General features: G+C 42.0%; 1 protein-coding gene across 1 annotated transcript in view; it reads left to right on the top strand.

Moving 5' to 3' along the window:
* Positions 1-25,474, top strand: part of EFCAB8 (EF-hand calcium binding domain 8) — a 3,728,836-nt gene that overhangs the window by 1,628,295 nt on the left and 2,075,067 nt on the right. Inside the window, exon 17 of the mRNA XM_044089017.1 lies at positions 13,900-13,967. Coding sequence (XP_043944952.1) covers positions 13,900-13,967 — 68 coding nt within the window. The remainder of the gene's footprint in view (positions 1-13,899; positions 13,968-25,474) is intronic.

Here is a 25,474-nt window from a genome sequence, read left to right as displayed (position 1 = left end):
TTATAATCTTCTGGTGTGACCTGATGGTTTCTTGTTGGAACCTATAATGAGCCCTATTCATAGGTTCATAGAAGATTACTAGGCTATTGGCCTTAGAGCCCTTACAAACCTAGCCATATTTATCCCAAGCTGCCTCAGTTGTTGGTGGTTAGTTGAGTGACTTTCCAAGAAATAAGGGTCTATGGTAGTTAATAATGACTTCCTCTGTCCAGGAGGGACATGGGCCCCAACCCAGGAGTGAATTTCGGTCACCCATTATCTATCCTTTTGTTTAGCTACTTAATGTAGACTTTATCGCAGAAAACTTGATCTGAGGTGCTGGGATTGACTAGGGCATTATGGGTAGAGGGAGGAGCGCGAGAGATGGAGCCAAACTCTGAAGTATGCGTCCGAGTCAGATCCAATGTTCAGATCTGTAACCCATTTGTTGAGGAAGATTGAAAATAGACAACACAGATGCCTCGTTATGGTGAGTACATAACTTTTAATTCAGCCCTGTCAATTTCCAAGCTTAACTAAGATCTGTGGATGGAAAACAGGAAATTTACCCCTGGACTGCCCCCTCTTCTTCTAATGGACAGATTCAGCTTCTAAATACTTTATCCCATGCATGGGTCTCCTGAAATTATCAATGGTATGATCTCAGTTATTCTCATTAGTGGTAATAACATAATTATCAACCATGGAATGAGTAAGATGAGTAAGACCAGTCTATAACCAAATAGAGTAACCGCTCATGCTGCAAGAAATGACACTGTTGGCTCTCTCTTCATGTATAAAACCAAAAATACAGTGCCAGTTGAAAATGCAACCACTTTTAATGATAAAAACCAAAAAATAAAATCACAAAGTATACAAGTGCTTTTGTTTAACAAAATTCATATAACATTCATATAACAGCAGCCTATCCCTGATTGGTTCTGTCCCTCCCTTTAATTGTGATGATATCATCTTAAAAATGCAAGTACATTAATAAAAGTAATTTTATAACAAATATAACAATATATATATATATATAAATATAACAAATTGGATCTATCTAAACTCTCTTGTTGTTATAATCATATTGCAAGATTTGCCACAGGCCTGCCCTACAAAACCCATCACTGTACTAATCTTCAGAACCTAGGTTGGATAGAACTACCAAATCTACTTCTACAGAAGCAACTTATTATTGCTTACAAAATACTCTCTCAACCTGAAAACACTCCCGGCCTGTCTGGAATAATTACCCCTTATACCAACCTAAATAGACTAAGATCATCTCACAGATTACTTGCACAGACAATCAAATCCTGTAACTCAGGAGGTGACTCTCTGTTTTCAAACACAGTGGGTAAAATATGGAACTCTCTTCCACCTAGTCTCACCGAATCAACCTCCCTAAATACTTTCAGAAATGGCCTCTCCCACCACTTCAAATCCCACTGGCTTTGCCAATGTTCTAATCCAGACTAACCCATAGCTCCCCCTCAACCTCCTCAGTGAAATTACTATCCTCCTAGGCCTCAAGCCATCTACTCTCGGCCTGAAACTAACTACTTGTAGGTTTGTTTCTTATAATAATTGTTCACTGTACATCCTAATGTAACTTTTTTCTTACCTGTGTATACTAACTATATTATGCTTTGTTTTCTCTTTATAATTGTTATTGTACATACTAATGTAACTTTTTTTTCTTCCCTGGGTATTTAGTGCATAACTACAATCGTATGTTAGCTGTCAAACATTGTTGTAACCTACTATGTACTATTGGAACTTTTTGTAACCTACTATGTACTATTGGAGCTTTTCTCCCCGGGCCTCCGCTGAAAATGGACATGTGTCCAGTCGGACTTTCCCGGTCAACAAATGTAAAATAAAATAAATAAATAAATAAAATAATAAATAAATATTTGTATATACACATGCAAGCAATCACATATATATATATATATATATATATATATATATATATATATATATATATTAAAGATATATATGGATCCCTATCAGTAGCTCAGAGTTCCTAAACTTCGTAGACCATATGGCGAGACCATACTTTTTTGAAGGGGGGGCAAGCCCCCCTGCACCCCCAAACCCCATACTACTTAAATATACCAACTCTGAGATCGCACTACAGTGAGGAAAACTGCAAATCCCGAGTTCTGCCTATACAGCGATCTGAATCGAAAGTGTTCGGAGTTCCAAAACTTCGGACATATGGTCCTGGCCATATGGTGTTGGAAGTTTTGGAACTTCAAGCTACATAGGGATATATATATATATATATATATATATATATATATATATACACACACACACACACACACACACACACACACACACACACACACACACATATTTAGTGTCATACACATAATTGAATGCTCACAATATTGAAAGTAAAATATTGATCTAAAAAGAACGAAACTCAAAATATCTTTAAAAAAATATGTATAAAAATATAACACTTATTTTTTTTTTGCAGGGGCATGCTCCCTTGCACACCCCTTGCTACTTATATATACCTATTCCGAGATCACAAAACTCCATGAAAAGTGCAAATTCCCAATTCCCGCTGTACTCTAATCTCACATAAAGTAATGCCAACACACTTCAATAATCTGACTATTCGATCGCTTGCGTTTGCATAAAAAAGTTTGATATTGCAAATGTTTGACTAAGTAGTATGCTCTCATATATATATATATATATATATATAGTTTACTATCAAAATCCTGAACGTAAGAAAATATTTGATCAAAATATTGCGCTGTTATATCAGTGTGTGGAATATTAATGAAATGACAATGTTGGACCAAAATGCCAACAATATCAAATTTGGCATATTCGACATCATCGGTTATTATACCTGCTGCCACGTAAACCTACCTGTTTTCCTGCAGTACGAATGGAAGCAGTTCAGTAGTGCACATCTCTGAAATACACATTTTTGCAGGGGGGGCAAGCCCACCTGCACTCCCCCATGGGGGGGCTGTGTCCCCCACACCCTTTTCTAAATTATATATTCCAACTCCAAGATCATGCTGCAGTGAGGAAAATGGTAAATTTCCCAATCTGCACTGTAGCGCGATCTCTAGTCTTAACGTCGACCACATCTGAGCGAATGCACAGTGTGTCTGTCTGAGTTTGTAAAGTAATGAGTGTGTCTGTCTGTGTTTGTAAAGTAATATATTGGCTGTTTTGCCAGCTTAGATCAGTAGGGGAAGCAATGGTGAAGGGAAGAAAGCCCTGTGTAAACTCATGTTGTACAGCAGAGGGTGCATTGTTGGAAACAAATACAAGTGCCAGAGGCAGAAAACAAGTCATGCGAAAGGAGTAAACCAGCTATATTGTAGGTCTGAGCTCATTATGCTTGGGATGTTTACTTACTGCTAATCCTAAGGGGATTTCTGGGGAGGAGTCCCCAGCATTTTTGAGTAGAAGTGGACGTCTTATAGGTTCATAGGTAGGTACTAGGCTATTGGCCTTAGGGCCTATATAAGCCTAGCCAAACGGTACCCTGGCTTTTGCCAACCAAGAAAATTATTTTCCTGTGCCCCTGTCAAGCAGAGCCACAGAAGTGATCCCCGGGGTGAATTTCCTATATCCCATCTGTCTTAAGCAGAATGGACCTACTATCTTGCAAAAGGATAGTCGATTGAAGACTGCAGTACCTGTGGGGTTTACTTTATCTTGTGTGGGCAGCTATTTTGAGTGTTTGGTACCTGTGAAACTGATACTTCTGAACCTTGGATATTGGGCCTAACTTTGCAAAGCTCTCTATGAGACTGTATTGTATGGGAAGAAAGCCATACTAAACTGTTATTTTCCTTAAAGCTGTAAAAATGGTTTTAAAGACTGCATTTTGTTTAAATTGTCTCTTTTTCCCAGTAGATCATATTTGTTCACCTCTGTTGTAAACAAGGCCATGCTGAAAAAAATGACTGTTTTGATCAATTCACCACCTACTACTGAACTGAAATATGACTATATATGTATATATATGCATACATATATTTTGGTATATTTGTGTGTATATATAAAATGCGTGACACGTAGTATTTGCTGATTAGGTGGTTGTGGCACTGAAGAAAACACTAGTAAGATATTGTGATTTTCCATATGTTGTTTGCTGTATTTCATATTATTGATGTCATGACAGTATAATATATTTTGCCTGCAGGAAGAATAAGAGCAATAAAGATAGATGTTTTTCAAGTTTGACACTGTTCATTAGTAATGCACTGATTAATGGTGTCAGACTAGAAACAGCTGTGCATTTATTATTTGTAACATAACTCTGTATTTGATGTTGTCCCTTTCATTTTTTCTCCCTGATGGGTCTTGCATCCGACATCTGATCTGACTCGGCCATTTTCAAGACTTCAGCACAAAGTCTGAAACTCTTCCATCTTTCCATAATGTTCCACACCTTATCTAATTCTCCAGATCTCATTTGCCATGCTTTGCATACAGACTTGGTACCAGATCTCAGGACTGTTCATTGTTGTGAGTTAAGTTTTTCAAAACAGTTTCTTCATCTCATTATCTTAGATATATAAGTATGTATGTGTATATATAGTTGCTTTCTGTTTTCTTCCCCTTCCTTATTGTTAGATCTCAAGGGCAGTAGGGACCTTAGACCTCTTCTCTCCTTTTCTTTTGTGCTTTTGGCACTCCTTCCCCTGTTTAAAAAGAATCTTTATAATATAGTTTCTTAGGGTTGTTCTTTTGTGTTCCTTATTATTATTATTATTATTATTATTATTATTATTATTATTATTATTATTGCTGCTGCTGTTATTGTTGTTGTATTGTTTCTTCTATTAGGTTTCCAGCCTTTAGAAATGGCCGGAAACCTACAGGCTTTAAACGATGCACTTCTGGTGGGCATAAGATCCCAAATTCATATTCCCCCAAGAAGTGTGTGTATTGCTTAGAACCAGGGCATTTGGGTACTGACTGCCTGGTGTGTGCAGCGTTACCCTCCAGGCCTTGGCCAACCACTGGAATAAATTAATATTGAAAGGCCTTTTGCCTGCATCCTTTTCCTCAGGGGCTCAAACTGTCTTGAAGCGTGCCAGGTCCAAAAGATCCCTTTCGGCTTCTTCAAGGGAGTCTTCGGAGCCAAACCAGGAAAGATCCTGGCCCTCGGATCTGACTACCCTGGATCCAAGTGCAACCAAAAAGGCATTGGATCCAAAAGAATCTTTGGATCCATCGGCTGTGGATCCTAGTGTCACAAATTCTTTATTGGATCCTATTGCTTTGCCCCCAGGCAGATCAAAGTCTTTTTCAGATCCTAGGGCCTCAGATCAGGAACAAGTCCTTACTGATTCTCCTAGTCCAGGGACATCGTCTTTGGATCTTACTGTTAGGACTCATCTACCAGCTTTCCAAATTGAACCAGTCTCTCCAGCCCTTCTTGCAAAAGTTTTTCAGATGCCAGTGAAATTCAGGCATACTTCCTTGGCATCCTCCTCCAGGTCTTCCTGAAGTCTCACTGAGGCCAATGTGGACAGGATGATGCAGAAGTTCCTTAGGATGCAGGTCCAGATAGGGGTCCTGCCATCTACATCCCATCTGGGATCCATGAGTGCTTCATCTTTTACTTTGCAGACTCCTCTGCTTATCTCTCCCTTGGTTTCAGAAACCCAGGACCCTGGTTTCCAGAGAGAGTCAAAGTTAGATCTGTGGATGCTCCCTTTATCGACTCCAACTATGTCCCTAACCAGCCATGCTCCCTTCTTGCCGGATCAGAGCATTTCTGGATCCGAGACATCAGCGTAGACTCTGTGGGGATTGCTTTCGGCTCTGACTTTGTCAGATCCATCACTTCCACTTGGGGCTTCAGCCCTCATTAGCTCAGGTCCGGTTCTGTTAAGAGGCTTCAGATCCATGGCTGACTCTGCTCTCTCCCCTTTGTTAACTTTGGCTCTGTGGGAGAAGGAGAGGGTTTCCTTGGGTCTGTCAGCCTACCGAGTTGCAGAAAGGGCTTTCTCCAGGATTAGAGAAGCATTTCCTCACTCCCAGGGTCTGCCCAGTCCATCGGATCTGAGCACTGAGCGCATCACACCTGCCATAGGTCAGCCTGCCCTGAGGAACCTCCAGACCACTTACACCCCCAGGAAACCCCCTTCTTCTGATACCTCTCCAGAACACACCATAAATTATGTCCTTTGGAAGAAAACGTGTAAAAGGAGGCACATAGACTCCCCTACAGAGTCTCTCATGGAGGACACAGACATCAATGAGGGAGAAGGATCCCCCCTTCACCACCTGATGATGTCTCTGTTGGAGATGTTCTGGAACTCCTTACAAAAAAAGGTGGCTGGTCCTCCCAACCTCCTTCTTCTGAGGAATAAGTGTTTCTAGAGGCATTTTGGGCAGGTCTGTCTACGTCCTGCATGTCTCCCCCGGTGGGTGCCCTGATAGAGTTAGTCTCCCGCCGAGCCTGGAGGGAACCGGACATGGTTGAGCCTATCCGTAAGCATACCAGTAGGATTCTCAGACCACATTCAGATCATCTACATTGGAGCAAAGGTGTTCTTATAGGTGCTGTTTTTGTTACAGCAGCTATGAAGGAAGAACCAGCCAAACAAAGCTCCACTGTCCATCCACCAAACAAGGAATCTAGGGCAATGGACAGACATAGAAAGCATGTTTACGCCTCAGCTACTTTCGCTCTGAGGTTGTTAAACTATTTGGTGCACATCACTTGTTTGGAGAGAGATCTGGTCAAGGAGCTACCCAACTCTTTTGTGGAGACTGTGTCGGAGGAGGACATGGAAAAAGGCCTCTCCCCAACTGGCTACTCTTTCCTCCCTTGCATTTTCCTCGATGAGGTTGCATTCACACACAGTGGGAGGCACCTTGCATGCAGCCAGTGCAGGCATAGCCATTAGGCGACTGGCCTGGATGTGGCTTTATGACTTCGCGGAGCCCTTCAAGGTGTCGTTCATAAATGCTGCCTTGATGGTTCCTCTTTGTTTGGACCATTGGTAAATGATACACTAACCCATCGTGAGCAGGAAGGGAAGACTTTGTTTGCCATGCGGATCAAGTTTTCTACCCCTCAGAGGACCTTCTCAAGGAATCAGAGAGGATGGAAGAAAATATGGTTCAGAAAGTATCGAGGATCTTTCCAAGACCCGCACAGGGACAACTCCACCAAAGGTAGAGGAGGAGGTTTTAATAGTAGATGCCATCCTAGAGGCAGAGGGGGTCCACAAAATCAGGGTTTCAGGGAGCCCTTTCCCTACAGACCCTATCAGTGCTCCTGAAGCGCTGCTCAACTGTTCTGCTTTGGAGGCGGTCGGGGGCTGTCTATCCTTGCACCTAGATGCCTGGACAAACATAACAAATAACACCTGAGTGCTAAACAGTATATCCAGAGGTTAATGCATTCCCTTTTCCCGTCTTCCTCCAGGTCCCCTGATGTACCACTCATTCAGATGGAGTACACTATTCAAGAAGTCCAAAAACTTCTACCAAAAAGAGTCATCCAAGAGGTCCCGACCAAACAAGAAGGGTTTGGAACTTAGTCTCACTTCTTTTTAGTACCAAAGAAAACAGGGGACCTGAGACCTATATTAGAGCAAAGTAATCTGAAGCAGTTCATCAAGAAGTTAAAGTTTTGAATGGTTACGGTTCAGTCCATTCTGCCATTTTAGCGCAAGGATGATTGGATGTGCTTGCTGGATTTTCAGTATGTGTACTATCATATCAAAATAGACTGGTGCTCCAGAAGGCAGCTGTACTTTCGTCTGAGAGCCAATCACTACCAGTTCAGAGCACTGCCCTTTGGACTCATCACAGACGCCCCCAGGTGTTTACTAAATGCTTGGCAGTGGTAGCGGCTCAATTGAGCCTAAAAGGATTCCAAGAGTTTCCCTATCTAGACAATTGGCTCCTCACTGCACCAACAAGGCATCGACTGCTACAGTCCAGAAATTATCTAGTAAGAATCTTCAAACATCTGGATATCACAATAAATCTGGCAAAATCAAACTTGGTTCCTGTTCAATGTGGCTTCCTTACTGAGGCATTTTATAATATCTCTAAGACAACAGGTCCAGGACTTGTTAGGTATACCTTCTTCTCCAGCAAGATTAATATTTTGAGCTCTGGGTTCACTGGCAGCTACAATCATTCTACTTCCATTAGCAAGGTGCTTTATGAGAATACTTCAATGGGCAGTAGCAGTTCAATGGTCCATTCTTTACCAAACACTTTCAGTTCCCATAAAACTGTTGTTAATATGTGGGAATCATCTGCAATGGTGGATGCAATCAGATGACCTGTTTCTAGGCAGACATTTTTCTCTCCCAACCCTAATAGCCACAGTGACCACAGATGCTTCCCAGTGTGGGGAGGGCCATTACCGAGGAAAGATGGTCCAAGGCATGTGGTCATCTATCAAGACCAATCTGCATATCAGTCTCCTAGATATGTGAGCAGTCCTTTTAATGTTGCATGTCTTTCAGGACATTCTCCCTCTTGGGATGATTGCAAGCCATATAGACAACATGCAGTAGTCTGGTACATCAACAAACCAGGAACCCGTTCATACCCATTGTGCAGGAAGCCCATGAAAGTTTGGGAATGGGCGATATCTTCAGATCACTTTCTAGTTGCAGTGTACATTCTAGGGAAAACCAACGTTCTAACAGACAAACTCAGCAGATCTATTCTGACTTATCACTAGTGGTCCCTCAATCAATCAGTAGCAAACAAAATTTTCAGCCATTGGGGCCAACCTTGTTGTGACCTCTTAGCCTCTCCCCAGAACTTCAAGTGCAGCAAGTATTTTGCTCTGATCTCCCTGAAGGGGCAGTCACCGAAAGATGCTCTAGTCCATGATTGGCTTCCAGGTCTTCTTTATGCTTACCCTCCTCTTCTTCTGATCCCAAAATTTCTACAGAAAGCCAGCAATTTGAAGAGCTCAGTAATCCTCATTGCTCCTTTCTGGCCTCATCAGGTATGGTTCCTCTTTGTTTGGTCTCATCTGAAGTATCCACCTTGGATACTGGACCCCAGACAGGATGTCATATCCCATCCGTCAGACATCCAGCCACCCAATCTCCACACCCTAAGGCTGATCATATGGTTTCTCCACTTCCAGTAATTGTAAGAAAGTCCAGGCTTACCCCTTCTGTCCATGATATAATCCTGGCCTCTCAGAGTGCTTCCACTAAAAGGGTCTACAACAGCAAGTGGAAGAGGTTTTCTATTTGGGCCTGTAAAGAGAATATTGACCCTTTCTCAGCTCCCGCTTCAGCTATACTCTTTTTTTTAGTAATCATTTTCAAGAAGGAGCCAGTTTCTCTACCATTAAACCTCATCTGGCTGCCATATCCAACTTTCAAGCTGGGAAGGGATCTTCCTCTTTTTTCCTTCAAGGTTATGCAAGGCTTTCTTGAAGCACATTTGTCTTCTTCAATCTCCAATTAAAGACCCTTCTTCTCCTTGGGATCTCACATTAGTGCTGCAAGGCCTTACTCAGAAGCCCTTTGAATGGGCGAATAGTTGTGACATGAAATTTATTTCCGGAAAGGCAATTTTTTCTAGTAGCGATTACTTTTGCTAAAAGAGTATTGGAGCTTCAAGCTTTGTCAGCGAAATCTCCTTTCATCATTTTCCATAAAAATAGGGTATCATTAAGAACAAATCCCTCCTGTATGCCTAAGGTAGGCACGGAATTGAACATTAACCAATCAATTCAGTTTCCTTTTTTTTTCTAATTTTTGAAAAAAAGGAGAGTATATTTTGCATCTTCTAGATGTTCACAGGCAATTGCGTTTTTATCTTCAGAGGACGAAAAAGTATAGGACGTCTTAGCTATTTGTATCTTTCTCAGCAAATAAGTCAGGTCAGACAGTTTCAAAGATCACTTTAGCCATATGGATTACAGATTGTATTTTCTTTATTTATTCAGAAAAATGTATTCAATTACCCTGACTACCCAAAGATCATTCAAGTCAAGTCAAGTCAAGTCAAATTTTATTTATATAGCACCATACAGACATAATATGCCACCAAAGTGCTTTACAAAAAATACAAAAAATAAGATACAAATACAATCAACATACATTACTAAAAGCCAAATCATAAAAATAAGTCTTAAGATTTGATTTAAAAACTACCACTGAAGAAGACTGCCGAATGTAAAGTGGAAGCTCATTCCAAAGTTTTGGAGCTGCAACAGCAAAAGCTCTGTCTCCCCTCGTCTTTAATCGTGACCTTGGGACCTCAAGCAAAGACAAATCTTCTGAGCGAAGTGCCCGAGCAGGAACATAAGGTTGCAACATCTCTGATAAATAAATCGGGGTCAACCCATTTAGGGCTTTAAATACCAATAACAAAATTTTAAAACAAATTCTATAAAAAACAGGTAACCAATGTAAAGCTGCCAATATGGGCATAGCATGATCAAATTTACGTTTGCCTTCCAAAAATTTCCCAGCAGCATTTTGAACAAGCTGCAAACGAGATAAGGCACCCTGACTCACTCCAAATAAAATGGAGTTACAGTAATCTAAATGTGAGGTTATAAAAGCATGCACCACAATTTCTAGATCACACCTAGACAGAAAAGGTTTCACCTTAGCCAAACGTCTTAACTGATAAAAAGAGGATGCCACTACCCTATTAATATGACCCCTAAAGCAGAGATCTTTATCCATTTTTACCCCCAAATTAATAACAGAATCCTTCAAATAGGGAGTCAATTCACCACAATCTGTCATAATAGAGTCATTATAACGCCTAGAACCAAAAAGCACCACTTCTGTCTTTCCTTCATTAAGACTCAAGAAATTTTCCACCATCCATGTTTTAAGCTCACATAGGCAATCCAGAACCTTAGATATTGATCGACCATCAGCCTCATCCAAAGGTAAATAAAGTTGACAATCATCAGCATACAGATGAAAGTCAATACCATATTTCCGTAAGATGTCTCCCAGAGGCAAAATATAAATACAAAACAACAAAGGCCCCAAGATTGAACCTTGTGGAACTCCCCAGGGAAGATGGAAAAAATCAGATGAAAAACCACCCAACTGAACACATACCATTCTATCAGAAAGATAAGACCTAAACCAATTTAACGCCGAACCAGTGATTCCCACATAATGTTCAAGACGGTGCAAAAGCACCTCATGATCAACTGTATCAAAAGCAGCCGTTAAATCCAACAACACTAATAATACAGATTTTCCTCCATCAGTTGCAAGAAAAATGTCATTCATAACTTTCAACAAAGCTGTCTCAGTACTATGTAATGGTTTAAAACCAGATTGAAAATTTTCTAAGAAATTATTTTTATCTAAAAAATCCAACAATTGACCATAGACACATCTCTCCATCACCTTACTCAAAAAAGGTAACTTAGAAATTGGCCTATAATTAGCTAATACAGATGCATCAAGGCCCGATTTTTTCAATAGTGGATGTATAACCCCTCTTTTAAAGTCATTGGGCACTACACCAGAAACTAAACTCGTGTTAATTATTGTCAACACAACCGGTGCCACTGTTAAAGATACATCCTTATAAACAAACGATGGTAAAACATCGTCAGGAGAGCCACTAGGCTTAGCCTCATTTATCATTTTAACCAAATCTGGCAATAATATTGGATTAAAAGTACATAATTTCTTCGAAACAGGAATCAATGGACCCTGTAAAGAAACCATAGACACAGTCTTTCTTAAATTAGCAACCTTATCCATAAAATATTTAAGAAAATCATTACATATTGTAGTTGAAGCCTGAACTGGAAAATAATCTTGAGCATTTAAAACAGAATCAATTACATCATACAAAATCCTAGGATTATGTGAATTTTCAGAAACAAGGTTAGAAAAATATATATTTTTTGCAGATTTTACAGTATTCTGATAAACCTTCCAACTTTCCCTCAAAGCAATTAGATATATGGAAAGCTTATTCTTTTTCCACTGCCTTTCACATCTTCTACATTCTCTCCTTGCAGCTCGAGTAATATCCGTTACCCACGGATTTCTTACTAAAAAGATCATTCCACCATATCTATGGCTATATCATCTGTCTTTTCTTCCAGGGTCTCAAATGATTTTTCTCAAGTTTGACTTGTTATTTATATGTTGTCTTGAAGCTACCCTGATGAAGTTTCTTTCGAAAAGCACTGTACTCCTTCTAGGACCGCCCGTATGCTTAGCACACACAAAGACGCCAATTGTTTAACTTTAATTTTCAACACGGCTTGACTTAAGACCCAGGACTCTTAGTTATTAACACCCAAAGCCCTTTATTTTTGTCTCGGCGGACTCAAACCTTTCAGCGATCTTAAGATGGACAACATTGGTTTCCCAACATTTTTTGAAATACGATTAGAGAGACCCGTTTTTGTTTTCCACTTACGGCATTTACTATCGGCTTTTTGACACGAGGCACCCATTAATAAGGGATCTTTCTCCCCACTTATAAATACTAGTTTTCACCATGGTAACTTAATAATAAGAAAAAACACGCTATGCATAATGCTTTCTCTTTGGCTTCCTAGAGCACCTTTGCTTTAACCTGGCATTTGATGCTTGGTGACCATAGCAGTTTCTATGTATCTTATGTAATTTTAACTGTGTTTGTCATTTTTATTCCTTGTTTTCTATATTTTGTTGTTTAAAAATTTTTTTTTTTTATCAAAATAGTTGTTTGCTCTGATTTGAAAAGGAGGTGTGTTATCCCAAATCCCGGGCTTTTTCTCTACCCCAATCACAATAAAGGTTATATCTATTCTAAGAGATAGCCCGACACACCCCCTTTCAGGAGGATAAATAAGCTTCAATAAAGATTTCTTCTACAAGAATGACCGTGTCTGAGCTTTTGTTTTTTACTAAGATTGCTTGCTGAACTTGATTTGCTTTAGGTGCTTTAAACTGGGATGCCTGGATGCTGAAACTGCCGGATCCAAGACTCAGGATATATCTGATTCAAGTGGTTTCACCAGCTGTCGGCTTTCAATACTTGTTTGTCAGTCAGTATAGCATTTTTTGTTTTTGTTGTTCTTATTACGTTTATTTTTGTTCACTGAAATTAGTAAGTTTTTATTCAATCTGGAGTGAATATTCTGGAATCACCACTCCAATGGTTTAACATTACAGCTAGGTAGGGTAACAAGAAAAGACTTTTTAAAACATTTCACTTTCCCGGCAGCAGCACTCCTGACCGAGTACTACTATACAGAACCAAGCTTCACCATGGGAGTATTCTTTTGCAGGGTCTGAAATGATGAAATTTGTGCACCAGCCACTTGGTCTAAGACTCACACCTTTGTCTCACATTATAAATTGGATATTGTTTCTAGGAGCAGGGCATCCTTTGGCTCAACTGTGCTCTGGCACATCCTTCCTTGAGGGCTACTCAGGATTTACATAGCTGGGGACCCTGATTCATCAGTGAGGAAGAATGAAAAGGACAACATCAGATTTAAAAAGTTATGTACTCACCATAACTAAGTATCTGTGTTGTCCATTTTCATTCTTCCTCACATCCCTCCCAGCCTTGTGCCTATGAGAAGTTCTTGGAGTAAATTCAGAACCCTTAGGTTCTGGGTTTGAGCCACAATTATTTTCTGTTCTCTTTACTATTGCTATGACCTGTTGAGCTCTAGGACAGAAAACTCGATATAGGGAGTTAGAGAAGGTGTGTTGCATTATGGGAAGAAGGAGGAGCTTGAGACATAGCGCCTAAGTCTGGAAAAAAAATCTGAGTCAGATTTCATGTCGAATGCAAGATCCATCAGTGAGAAACAATGAAAATGGACAATACAGATAGTTATGGTAAGTACATAACTTTTGATTGCCATTGTTTGTGGACTGCAGCATATGTTTAATGAGGTAGATTTGTGATTTATTCTTTTTTTCTCATCAGTATATCAGTATTTAGTGTGAGAAGAGGAATTCTGTGTTTTGACTATTCACCAGAATGGAATGCCCTGGGTATGTTGACTTTCTAATGAGCAAGCATTTACTATAATGAATTTAAAAAAAAATGTAAAAGTAATGTAAACTGTTTTTTGATGCCTGCTTACTAAATAACATAGCTGTGCAGCATTTTGCACAAGCCATTCAAATAAAATTATGTTTTTAACTTGGGTAATAATATAAAATTGTAATTTTGAAGATGTGTAGCTGTGTAAGAAAATTTCAGAGGTTATTTCCTTTTTAGGTTTTTCTTAGTTCTGTCTGTTTTCACTATATAAATAGAAAAGTAAAGTGATATTACTGTATTGTAGCATAGAGTACAGCAAAGTTTTTGGATACTGAAGACAGTTTTCATGATTACTTATTATAGTATATCACATCTTGGAACACAAAGTACTGCATAGAAGAAAAGTGGTATATTTTAAAGACTTGCAATATTTACCTAATTAATGCTAAGAATTCTTAGTTTTACCCTAAGAACTACTGTTCTGACTTTCTTGTGTTGTGCTGTTTACCAGTGAAGACAACAAATGTCATGCCAAAGTACTTGTGTCAGTGTCAGATACAAAGAACCATCCAGCGAATGATTTCTTATAAATCCAGGCATGTCCTTTATCTGCAGATGTCTTTCTTAAAGAATGGGACATGGGAAGGCCACTTGGTACTGCCATGTACGGCTATTCCTCTGACAGCTGGTCCCAGGCCTTAATAGAATAAAAATCATAATTTGCACAAGTTCAAATCAATGAAATAGTTAGACCTGAATGGGAAAACTTATTAGTTTGCTGCTTAAAGCTGGGATAAGTGGTGGAGACCAGTTTATTTCATGCTGCTGTAGTATTCCAGGGGTGGAAGTCCATGTACTGCTTTTGTCATACAGTAGAGAGTCGATTATCCAAACTAACTGGGACCTAGGGTAGTTTGGATAATCAAACATACATTGAACTGGATAAAAAACTTCTAAAATATTGTTTTTTCTGCATGCAGTGAATACACTTTTCAGCCATTTGGTGATTCCAGTGGACAATAAAGAATATTTTATACACATGAGTGGGCTACAAGCTCAAAAACCATGCACAAGCAAATACGTCTAATGGGGTGTATATCATATGTCCGAACGCTCACAAGTCCGAACGCCGAAACTTCGAACTGAGATGTTCGAAGTCTAAAAATAACGAAGCCGTGGAACATTGAATTCTTTCCCAGGGAAAGAATTTGGTGGGCCGGTTCCGCAGCTTTGCTCTTTCCTCCACTGTGGTGCAATCTTGGATTTGGTATATTTAAGTAGGGGGTGTGGGAGGCGCACCGCCCCCCATGTTGGGAGGTGTGGGGGGCTTTGGCAAAGCCCCCCACATTAGAAACAGTATTTAGTGTTCGTGTGTTTACACGTTTTGTACTGGAACAGCGATTTTTTTTCCCTGGGAAAAAAATCGCTGTTCTGAGTGTTCAGAGTATTAAGTTTTCGAACTTTTGTGTTCGATATCTACATAGTCGAAATTTTGTGACTTCAACTATGTAATGCAGACCCCGTCTAATGTTTACATATTCAGACTTTATGATTTTTCCTACCCGAAAACTTTGGAAGGCTGTGCTCGGATAACTGAGGTTTCAGATAATCGACTCTCTACTGTATTTAAAATGTTATTACTGAGATAGTTTCTTAATGTTTTGACTCTTAGCTCTGAGGTTGGCTTTATCCCCGGTCTGTGTTGTATGCCTCTGTGAATGACAGCAGCTAACTTATTTTAATTCAGGGTCTATTCTAACCACTTGTCTGGAAAAAATAATCTGAGCCAGCAACTTCCATTGCAGGAGGACTGTAACTCAAACAGAATTAAAAGTGTGAAAATATGAATGATTCAGGACTCTCTTTGTCAGTTCTGGGAGTTGGTTTGCATTCTCTTTCTTCCTTGCTCTTCATCTTTCTCAATAGCTCCTCAGCTGTGGAGATACGTGTGCTTTATACTGGCACGTGCCATAGTAATGGAGGTTTATAGACTGCTTCTGGGAGATAGACCGGCTCTTTAAAACATATCTAAAGCAGTCCCACTGGTATACCTAAATAGATGTTTCCACTTTTCATGTCCATCCATTTAAGTTTGAATTAAAGATAGTGGTAGAAGACATGCCTTACTTTATACAAAGCTGGAGTTTCTTCCAGAGTTGGGGAATTCTTTGAGACAAACACCTGTCATTCTGTCATAATAACAGTCTTGTTTTATGTTGCAGTGTAGATTTATCTTCCTTGATCTTGGTATTTATTCATTTATGCTACTATCAGCTTGCAGATATGTGATAGATCATGCGGGATTGGATCATTTACAGCTTTCTAGGTCAGGCATAGGATCACCTGTAGGCGTCTGTAGGAGACAGAGATGAGATACAGGGCTTTTAGAGGCTCTGAGCAACACAGGGAGCTCATACCACAGATTTTTTTAGAGAGGGATTTTTGAGTTAGATTACATGTATGGAGAGGAACCTATTAAAGGTCATATTGTATTCTAGTATGGACTTGATGGATGAGTAGAGGGGAGTGATGAAATCTTTTGACCAAGATGGGATGCACTTAGTAATCAATTGTGTACAAAGTTGAAGGCTTTCCTGATAACACTCTATACACTGTGGTCAGAGGACAGTTTGTTATCCAGAAAGTACCTAGCTCTCTAATGAAGATCTCCATCTCCTTTTTAATGGGGAAGTTATTTATATGGTAGGTTTGAGAAAGTTCCTGTTCCCAAAACTACATCATACATTTATCTGTAGACCGTAACCCTGACACCATGAGTTTTCTGAGTTAGGCCCTTTTCTGAATGCCTTCATGGAAGTAGATGGCTCCAAGCTTTCAGTTTTCTGCGAATGTGGTCAGCAAGAGTTATTTAATGTCAGATTTGATATCAAAGGAGTAAATATCAAACAAATGTTCCCAAACAGAGGCCTGGGTTCCACCACTAGCAAAATATATCTTGGAGGATTTTGTGCAATTGACTCTAACAAAGTGGTGTTTGTTCAGTGGTCTAATAAGGATAGTTCATCCTGACCAGGAAATAGCCTGCCATGTTATCAGGACCCACAGAACTGGTGCTATGGTCTTGAAGAGCAATTTCACTATCTTTTCAGAGGTAATTGCTGGAGAAAGGTAGACTGGATACTTTGTATTGAGAAGTTTGGAGGCAGTTAGAGGGTATACATTGGAAGTGAGTGTGTCTGCAATGATGTTAGCTATATTCTCAGGTTCTGAGTGAGTAATACCATTAAAGATAAGCTCAATGTGATGTCGGCTGTATTTTCAGAGTTGAAGTGGGAAATGCCATTAGAAATAAGTTCACTGCAATGCTGGCTGTTATTTCTGAGTTTCTTTACAAAGTTTTCTAGTAGTTGTCCTTTGCAGACATAGCATTCTTTAATTAATAATTAACTGTTGCAAAATTTGATTATGTTTGTGAGTTCTTTGTTAACTCTTGATGTTGATTATAGCAGTCTGAATTTCGTTCTCTTCTTTAGCTTTTTCCTTTTTGTACAGTGTATCTATAGTTGAGTTCCACCAGAGGGGATTTGTTTTTAAACTTGCTCTATATTTGTAGCAAGTGGGATGAGGAGCCTCCATACACGAGCTGAGATGGGAATATAAACTTTGTGTGTATTTTCTAGAGGGGTGGGGGATTGTTGAACCATCTCAAGTCATTATCATGTGCAAGGAAATTGGCCTTGAAGAAATTTTTAAAGATGGTTGGGTTGCTTCTTGACCTCCACTGGGACTTTACCTATAAGATAGCTAGGTTATCTGATCTGACCAGTATTGGTATGACAGTGGGCAATGAGCGGACAGGGCTTGTGTGTGTGGGGACAAGTTAGTGTGTGTTGGTGACTATAGTGGAGGGAGGGCACTGCTTTATTGAGGGGAATTTGCATTGATAAAGTCAAGAAAGTAGTGAGCATATTTATTTCTAAGATGTAGTTAAAAGTCCCCTAAAAGATAATGCTTGGGCTAATGGAGTGGTAGTTTTGTTTATTAAACTATGATGTTAAGTTGTCAATCTCGCCTTCATTCTTGCTGGATGGGTTCGGAGGCCAATACTAAAAGCTCGAGAGCTAATTCCACCGGCTCGAGGCTCCCCTATATCCCACAATGCTAGGCGGTAACTACTCAGATCTCGTTTGCCGCTATAGCTGACGAGGTGCTCTTCTACCGGCTCAGGCAGGTTAGTTTAACTTTTACCTTTTTGGTACTTCCAAAACTCATTTTTGTTTAAATATAGCCCTTTTAGTTTGTTTTAAATATTTAGATCTCTCGACCCCTTTTGTGTCGAGTATATTTTTCCCCTTCTCCCCTTATCTTTAGGCCTTCGGCCCTTCCCTTCCCCCAGTCCTTTAGTGACTAATTTAGTCTTCTTGTTTTTTTTGTTAATAAGGGCTTTTGTGTGTGTGTGTGTCTGTGGCTTTTTAGCCTTTAGTTATTAGCTAAATAACTTTTGTATTCAGGGTGTGTCTGTGTGTTTTTGCTGTTGTCAGGCATTTACCTTCAATGTCTAAAGAAAAGGTCTCAGGCTTCAAGAAGTGTGACTCGTGCTGTCAGAAAATGTCTCTGACAGACGGTCACACTTCTTGTGTGTATTGCCTGGGGCCTGTGCACCTGCAGGACTCATGTGCTGTCTGCCATGGTTTCAGCCCTCGAGTCCTGCAGGAGCGCAAGAACAAACTCATTTTAAGGGGTTTGTTAAAGCCTGAAGGCCCCCCGACTCAGTCCAGTTCGGGAAAACCTTCAAAGGCTTCAAAACAGTCGACTCCTGCTCCTGAGTCGACTGTAGAAATGTCGAAGCAGGTTCCGACATCGGCTCCGGCCGGAGCCGATGTTTTTGGGCCTCAAACTATTACCTCGGCTCCGGCTGGAGCCGAGGCTGTTAAGGCTTCATCGGCTCCGATACTATCGGAGCCACATTCTAAAAAGAGATCGAGATCCCCTTCCATAGGATCTATCTTTACTATTACTTTGGCTCCGGCTGGAGCCGAAGCTAGCAAGTCCCCATCGGCTCCGATACCATTATCGGAGCCATCTTACAGGAAGAGATCCAGGTCCCCTTCAATCGGTTCCGTACACTCGGCACCAGGATCTCCTCTCCTTTTGGAGTGGAGTCACAAATCACATTCCTCTCGGTCTTCCAGGTTGTCAGACCATGACTTGCAGAGGGTGGTGAGTAGACTTCTTAAGTCCGAGGCACTGGCCCAAATGCTCCATAGCCCGACTCATCAGTCGTTGGCTATTCCCGTCCCTCATTACATTCCTCCTCCGACTCCTTCGAGTTCGGAGCCAAGGCTTGTTGGACCCATCACTGTCGGTGCGTCGGATCCGATACCATCGTTTTCGGCTCTGTCGTCTGCTCCGATCTCCTCTTTGGAGGGATCTCGGCACCGGGCTTCCCTCGTCGGCTCCGAGGGGGCGAGTGGCATCGGACCCTTGTCCGACCCCGCTCTCCCTCTCGGGGCTTCGGCGCTGGTGAGTTCGGCTCCGACATCGGCTTTGGAGCCGTCTCTGTCAGTGCCGGGAGGGGTCCTTGTCTCTTCGGAGCGAGGGCCTTGGACCTTGCCTGACAGGGATGCCTTCGAGGTCATGAGGAGCGTGCTAGAACCGGGTTCTGCCCCGCAGTCGGTTCCATCAGCTCCTCCTTCTACAGTGCCTGCGGAGATTACTGCTCACCCCCTTGTCTCACACCGTAGAGAACCAACTCCTCAAGTTTCCCCATTGGGAATTTCCTCCTCTTCCGAGGTCTCTCCTGACCCTGCAGGAGATCCCCCTAGGAAGAGGCAGTGCAAGAGGAAGCACATTGACTCCCTGAGTCTATCACCTCTGACACTGACTTGGAGGAATCCGAAGGGTCCCCCTGTTCCCCCTCTGAGGATGTCTCCTTTGCGGACATCCTAGAAATACTCAAACAGAGGGGAAATTGGCCAGCCCTTAACCCTTCGGAGGATGAGTCAGTGTATCTTGAGGCGTTTGGTTCTCGCCCTTCTACCTCCTGGGTGTCCCCTCCCTTTGACCCCCTTATGGAAGTGGTGGCAAGGAAGGCTTGGACAGCTCCTGACTCAGTGGAACCCACCCCGAGGAGACCATCCAAATTTATCACTGCTCCCTCAGACAAACAGTTTCTCTCCAAAGGTGTCCTTGGTTGATGCCATGGTGGTGGCTGCGGCCACAAAGAAGGAACTAGCTGATCCTTCTGTTCCTGTCCATCCTCCTAATAAAGAATCTAGGACCATGGACAGGGACGGCAAGCGGATGTTTTCGTCAGCGACCTTTTCTATGCGGTCGCTGAACTACTTATGCCACTTCACCCGTCTCCAAAGAGATTTACTCAAGGATATGGGTGAACTGATGAAGGATCCTACAGCTGAGGGGTTCAAAGACACAATGAACTCCCAGTTGGCAACCCTAAATTCAATAGTGAACTCCTCCATGCGACTGGTTTCATACGCAGCAGATGGAGCGAGTAGATCTGCAGGCACAGGCATTGCCTTACGAAGGCATGCCTGGATGCGACTGTGCAACTTTGCGGACCCTTTCAAGGCGTCCTTCACCAACTCCCCCTTTGACGGATCATCTTTGTTTGGTCCACAGGTGAAGGATACATTGACCAGGTGCGAGGTGGAAGGTAAGATTCTCTCTGCCGTAGGAGTCCGTTTTCCACCCTTCTAGACCCTATCCCAAAGGTCAGAGGGAGGAAGATGTGGTTTCGAAAACAATCTCAGGGAGACAAATATGACGCACAAGCACGATTACCCCTCTAGAGGCAGAGGGGGGAACAATAATCGACGCCACCCCAGAGGCAGAGGAGGTCCGCAAAACCAGGGTAGCAGAGAGGTGTTCTCTGACAAACCCTTTCAGCACCCCTGAGGGGCTGCCCGGCTGTCCGCCTTCGGAGGCAGTCAGGGGAAGATTATCACTGTACCCAGAAGCCTGGCTTTCCCTAACACAAGACAAATGGGTACAGTCGATCATATCCGAGGGTTACAAAATTCCCTTTATTCACATTCCAACTCAACCAAAAAAATCCCTTCCAGATGTTCCACCCGGTCTAAGGGACAAAGCAGCATTGGAAGTTTCAAAGCTGCTATTAAAAAGAGTCATCCAACCAGTCCCAGCAGACCAGCAAGGATCTGGAATCTACTCCAAATTCTTTTTGGTACCAAAAAAAAACAGGGGACTGGAGGCCTATTCTAGATCTCAGTCATTTAAACAAGTTTGTCAAGAAAACAAAATTCCGGATGGTCATGCTACAGTCCATCCTACCCTTTTTGGGTCAGGACAATTGGATGTGCTCGATAGATCTTCAGGATGCGTACTATCACATCAAAATGAACCGACGCTCCAGGAGATATCTCCGCTTCAGGCTGGGAGCCAGTCTCTACCAGTTCAGAGCCCTGCCCTTTGGTCTCATTACAGCCCCGGTGTTCACCAAATGCATGGCAGTGGTCACGGCTCACTTGAGGCCAGGATTCCAGGTGTTTCCATATCTGGACGATTGGCTCCTTACGGCCACCACCAGACATCAGCTTCTACTATCCAGAAATTTCACCATGCAAACCTGTCAAGCTCTAGGCATCTCAATAAATTTCGAAAAATCTGCCTTGTCGCCTTCTCAGTCTATTACTTTCATAGGCGCCAAATTAGACGCAGACTCTTTCAGCAACACTCACAGAGCAGAGGGTTTTAGACATTCGGAACCAAGTATCCCTTCTGTTGCATTTGGTCAAAGTCAAAGCCAAACTGGTGTTAAAGGTACTAGGACTCATGGCGGCAGCTATTCCTCTTCTCCCCTTAGCTCGCTTTTACATGAGGATCCTCCAGTGGATGCTCTTTACCCAATGGTCCTTTCAACGTCTCCCAATGTCCCATACCATACTGATAACTCAAGTATGCAAGAACCAACTATCTTGGTGGGTCACGTCACCTCAACTTCTCCAAGGAAGACCCTTCACTCTCCCCCCTCCAGTTGCCACGTTGACAACAGATGCCTCCTGATCGGGTGGGGGGGGCATTATCAGGGCAGGACAGTCCAGGGCACGTGGCAACCCTTCGAGTGCCACTTGCACATAAATGTCCTAGAGATGAGAGCAGTGCTTTTAGCGTTGCAAGCCCTTCACGACTCTCTTCCCAAAGGGACTATTGTAATTCTAACGGACAACATGTCCGTGGTGTGGTACATCAACAAACAAGGCGGAACCAGATCATACCCTTTATGTCGAGAAGCACTCAGACTTTGGCAATGGGCGATCTCTTCTCAACGTTTTCTGACAGCGACGCACATCCCCGGGAAATCCAACGTCATTGCAGACAGGTTGAGCAGAGCAATTCTCATGCCACACGAGTGGTCTCTAAAGACATCAGTTCTAGAAGAGGTATTTCTAAGATGGGGCCATCCTTGCTGCGATCTTTTTGCTACTCCCCAAAACAGCAAGTGTCAAGACTTCTTCACGCTCTTCCCATTACCAGGCCAGTCCACCAGAGACGCTCTAGTCCACGATTGGCCCCGGGGACTTCTGTATGCTTTTCCCCCCTTTCCATTGATACCTCAACTAATTCAGAAAGCCATCGCATTGAGAGCGACTATGATCCTCATTGCCCCTTACTGGTCTCGACAGATATGGTTCCCCTTTCTTCATTGTTACCTTTTGGAGCAGCCTTGGCATCTGGACCCAGTACCAGACCTGATTACCCATCATTCGGGTCAGCTGCACCAATCTCTGTTTTCCCTAAACCTCACAGCATGGTTTCTCCAATTCCTACCTTAGCCAGGCTTCCCTCAATATCTCGCTCGGTCCGAGACATATTGATAGCCTCTCATAAATCCTCTACCCGGAAGATTTATACTAGTAAATGGAAACGTTTTTCCCTTTGGGCATCATCGAAAAACATTGATCCTTTTACTGCATCTATCCAGTCCATTTTAGACTTCCTGGCGGAACTATTTCATTTAGGATCTTCTGCATCAACCATTAGAGTTCAGTTGGCTGCCATTTCAAATTTTCATGTGGGTGTTTCAGAATCCAGCATTATGGCTCACAAGCTCTGTAAGGCCTTCTTAAGAGGTATATTTCTTCTCAAACCTCCGATCAAAGACCCTCCACCTCAATGGGATTTAAATTTGGTTCTGGCGTCTTTGATTCTTCCCCCCTTCGAACCAGCGGCTTCATGTTCTCTGAAATTGCTTTCCTGGAAGACACTTTTTCTGGTAGCTATAACTTCAGCGAAAAGAGTATCAGAACTCCAAGCCCTCTGCAGTCGTCCTCCTTACCTAGTTTTTCACAAAGACAGAGTATCTCTCCGGACAAACCCATCCTTTTACCAAAAATCTCTTCTCAAATTAACCTAAACCAGATTATTGATCTCCCGTCTTTTTCCCTAACTATTCAAATAGATCAGAGCAAAAGCTGCATTTTTTGGATGTTCATCGCCAACTGAGATATTACTTAGACAGAACTAAACAACTCAGGAAATCTGATCAATTGTTTCTGTCATATGCAGAAGGAAGACTGGGCCTTCCAGTTACCAAAGTATCTCTGTCTAGATGGCTAACTTCTACAATTACTTTCATCTATGAGATTAGACATCAGAAATTACCCTCAAGACCTAGAGCTCATTCAACCAGGGCATTAGCTACATCCATAGCCTTTCAGGACAGATTGCCAATAGACTCAATCTGTGCAGCAGCCACATGGGCTTCTCCTCATACATTCATTTCACATTACAAATTGGACATGGTTTCCAGAAGCCGTGCCAATTTTGGTTCCACTGTTCTCAAGAGTCTGTTCCGATAGGCCACCGGGATAAGGTGCTAGGGACGGTCCCATCCAGCAAGAATGAAGGCGAGATTGACAACTTAACATTAAGAAGTTATGTACCTACCATAACGTTCCATGTTAGTTGTCTTCTTCTCGCCTTCTTTCTTGCGTCCCTCCCTCCTTCCCCAAGCCTGGACAGACCGACCGAATTCTTTGTGTTTCTTCTTCGAAACTTGTTACTCCATTTTGGAGACTAGTATTGCTTGGTATAGCTACCAAACGAGATCTGAGTAGTTACCGCCTAGCATTGTGGGATATAGGGGAGCCTCGAGCCGGTGGAATTAGCTCTCAAGCTTTTAGTATTGGCCGAGTCGGAGCTGAGGATCGGCTCCGAACCCATCCAGCAAGAAAGAAGGCGAGAAGAAGACAACTAACATGGAACGTTATGGTAGGTACATAACTTCTTATTTTATGATTTTGGGTGTAAGGCACTGGGTTCTGTAGCTGGCCAACAGATGGTATGAGGTTTCATTTACTGATATTAGGATTTGAAGGAGTTTGAAATTATTGTCATGGTTGACTAGAGGTAATAGTGTTTTGAATAAAGACAGACATGTCACTATCACCCTTCTGCTATCTTCTCTTGTCTCCCTAAGTTAGTGCAGGCAGAGAAGTTAGGCAGATTGGGAATATTGACGCTGTTCTAGAACCAGGTATCACTAACATGAGAAATAGTCATGCTTTCTACAGTTTGGAATTCCTCAAGGAATGGCATTTTGCTATTTAGTTTGTTAGCACTGAGAAGTGTCTCATTAACATTTGCCAGATTAAACTTTTAATTTACTAGGGTGTAGCCTGAGTAGGCTGACATTGCCTAAAATGTCACTGTGGGATAGCGAAAACCTTAGCCAGTGTGGAAACCCTGGAGAGATAGGTGCAGGCCATCCTTGGCAAAATGTGGGGTTGCCTCCCGTCTCCTTCCAGAGCACACACACTGAGCCCCCCTGCAGAATGACACCAGTTACAAGGCCAATTATTAAAGTCAATCATCTTTTGATTAAATTGTAGCATCTTTCTTGGTGACAGTAGATTACTGCTCAAGAATAGTTTATTTCCGGCCTTGGAGAAATATTTAGCTCTTTTTTATTTCTTCAAATCTTTTGGGGTTCTAATACCATGACTGGAATGGACTCCATTCCTAAGTCAAAGTACGATTAAAGTTCATGAAATTAGTATTGCTTCAGTCTTTGATGTCAACCAAAAGTGCTCTTCGCAGCACCCGCAAGGTGCCCAGTAATGACTCCTTCTTTAGCTCCATCATGCCTGTCTTCATGTAGTTTAAAGGAGTACATGGGAAGCTATTCACAAAACTTTAAAAATGGCCCTGTCATACTGATATTTGGGATGCAGGGAGCTGAGTTTCCTGATGATATGGCATATTCTAACACCTGAGAGGCAGTTGATTGTTCATACATGTGAGTGATGCAACAGTATGCCAAACTCTGGGGTTGCTTATAACAAATGCATTACCATGGCAAGTGGACTGATTTTATAGCCTGAAGGGCTTGGTTAGAACCACTCTGGTGATTTTTGTCTGTGCTGGTGGTAGTGGTGGTGGAAAAATATGTGTGGTATAGAATAGGTGATGTTATGTGGTCCTATCTTGCCTACATTCATTACTGATGGGTTCGGAGCCGATAATCGGCTCAGACTTGGCCGACTATTTTCTAGCACGAAGTCTCTAATTG

This window comes from Protopterus annectens, chromosome 12.part0 (genome assembly GCF_019279795.1).
Source record: "Protopterus annectens isolate FY-2018-M chromosome 12.part0, PAN1.0, whole genome shotgun sequence".
In the NCBI taxonomy this organism is placed as follows: Eukaryota; Metazoa; Chordata; order Ceratodontiformes; family Protopteridae; genus Protopterus; species Protopterus annectens.
Note: the sequence above shows the minus strand (reverse complement) of the source record. Positions and strands in the feature narration are given on the sequence as shown.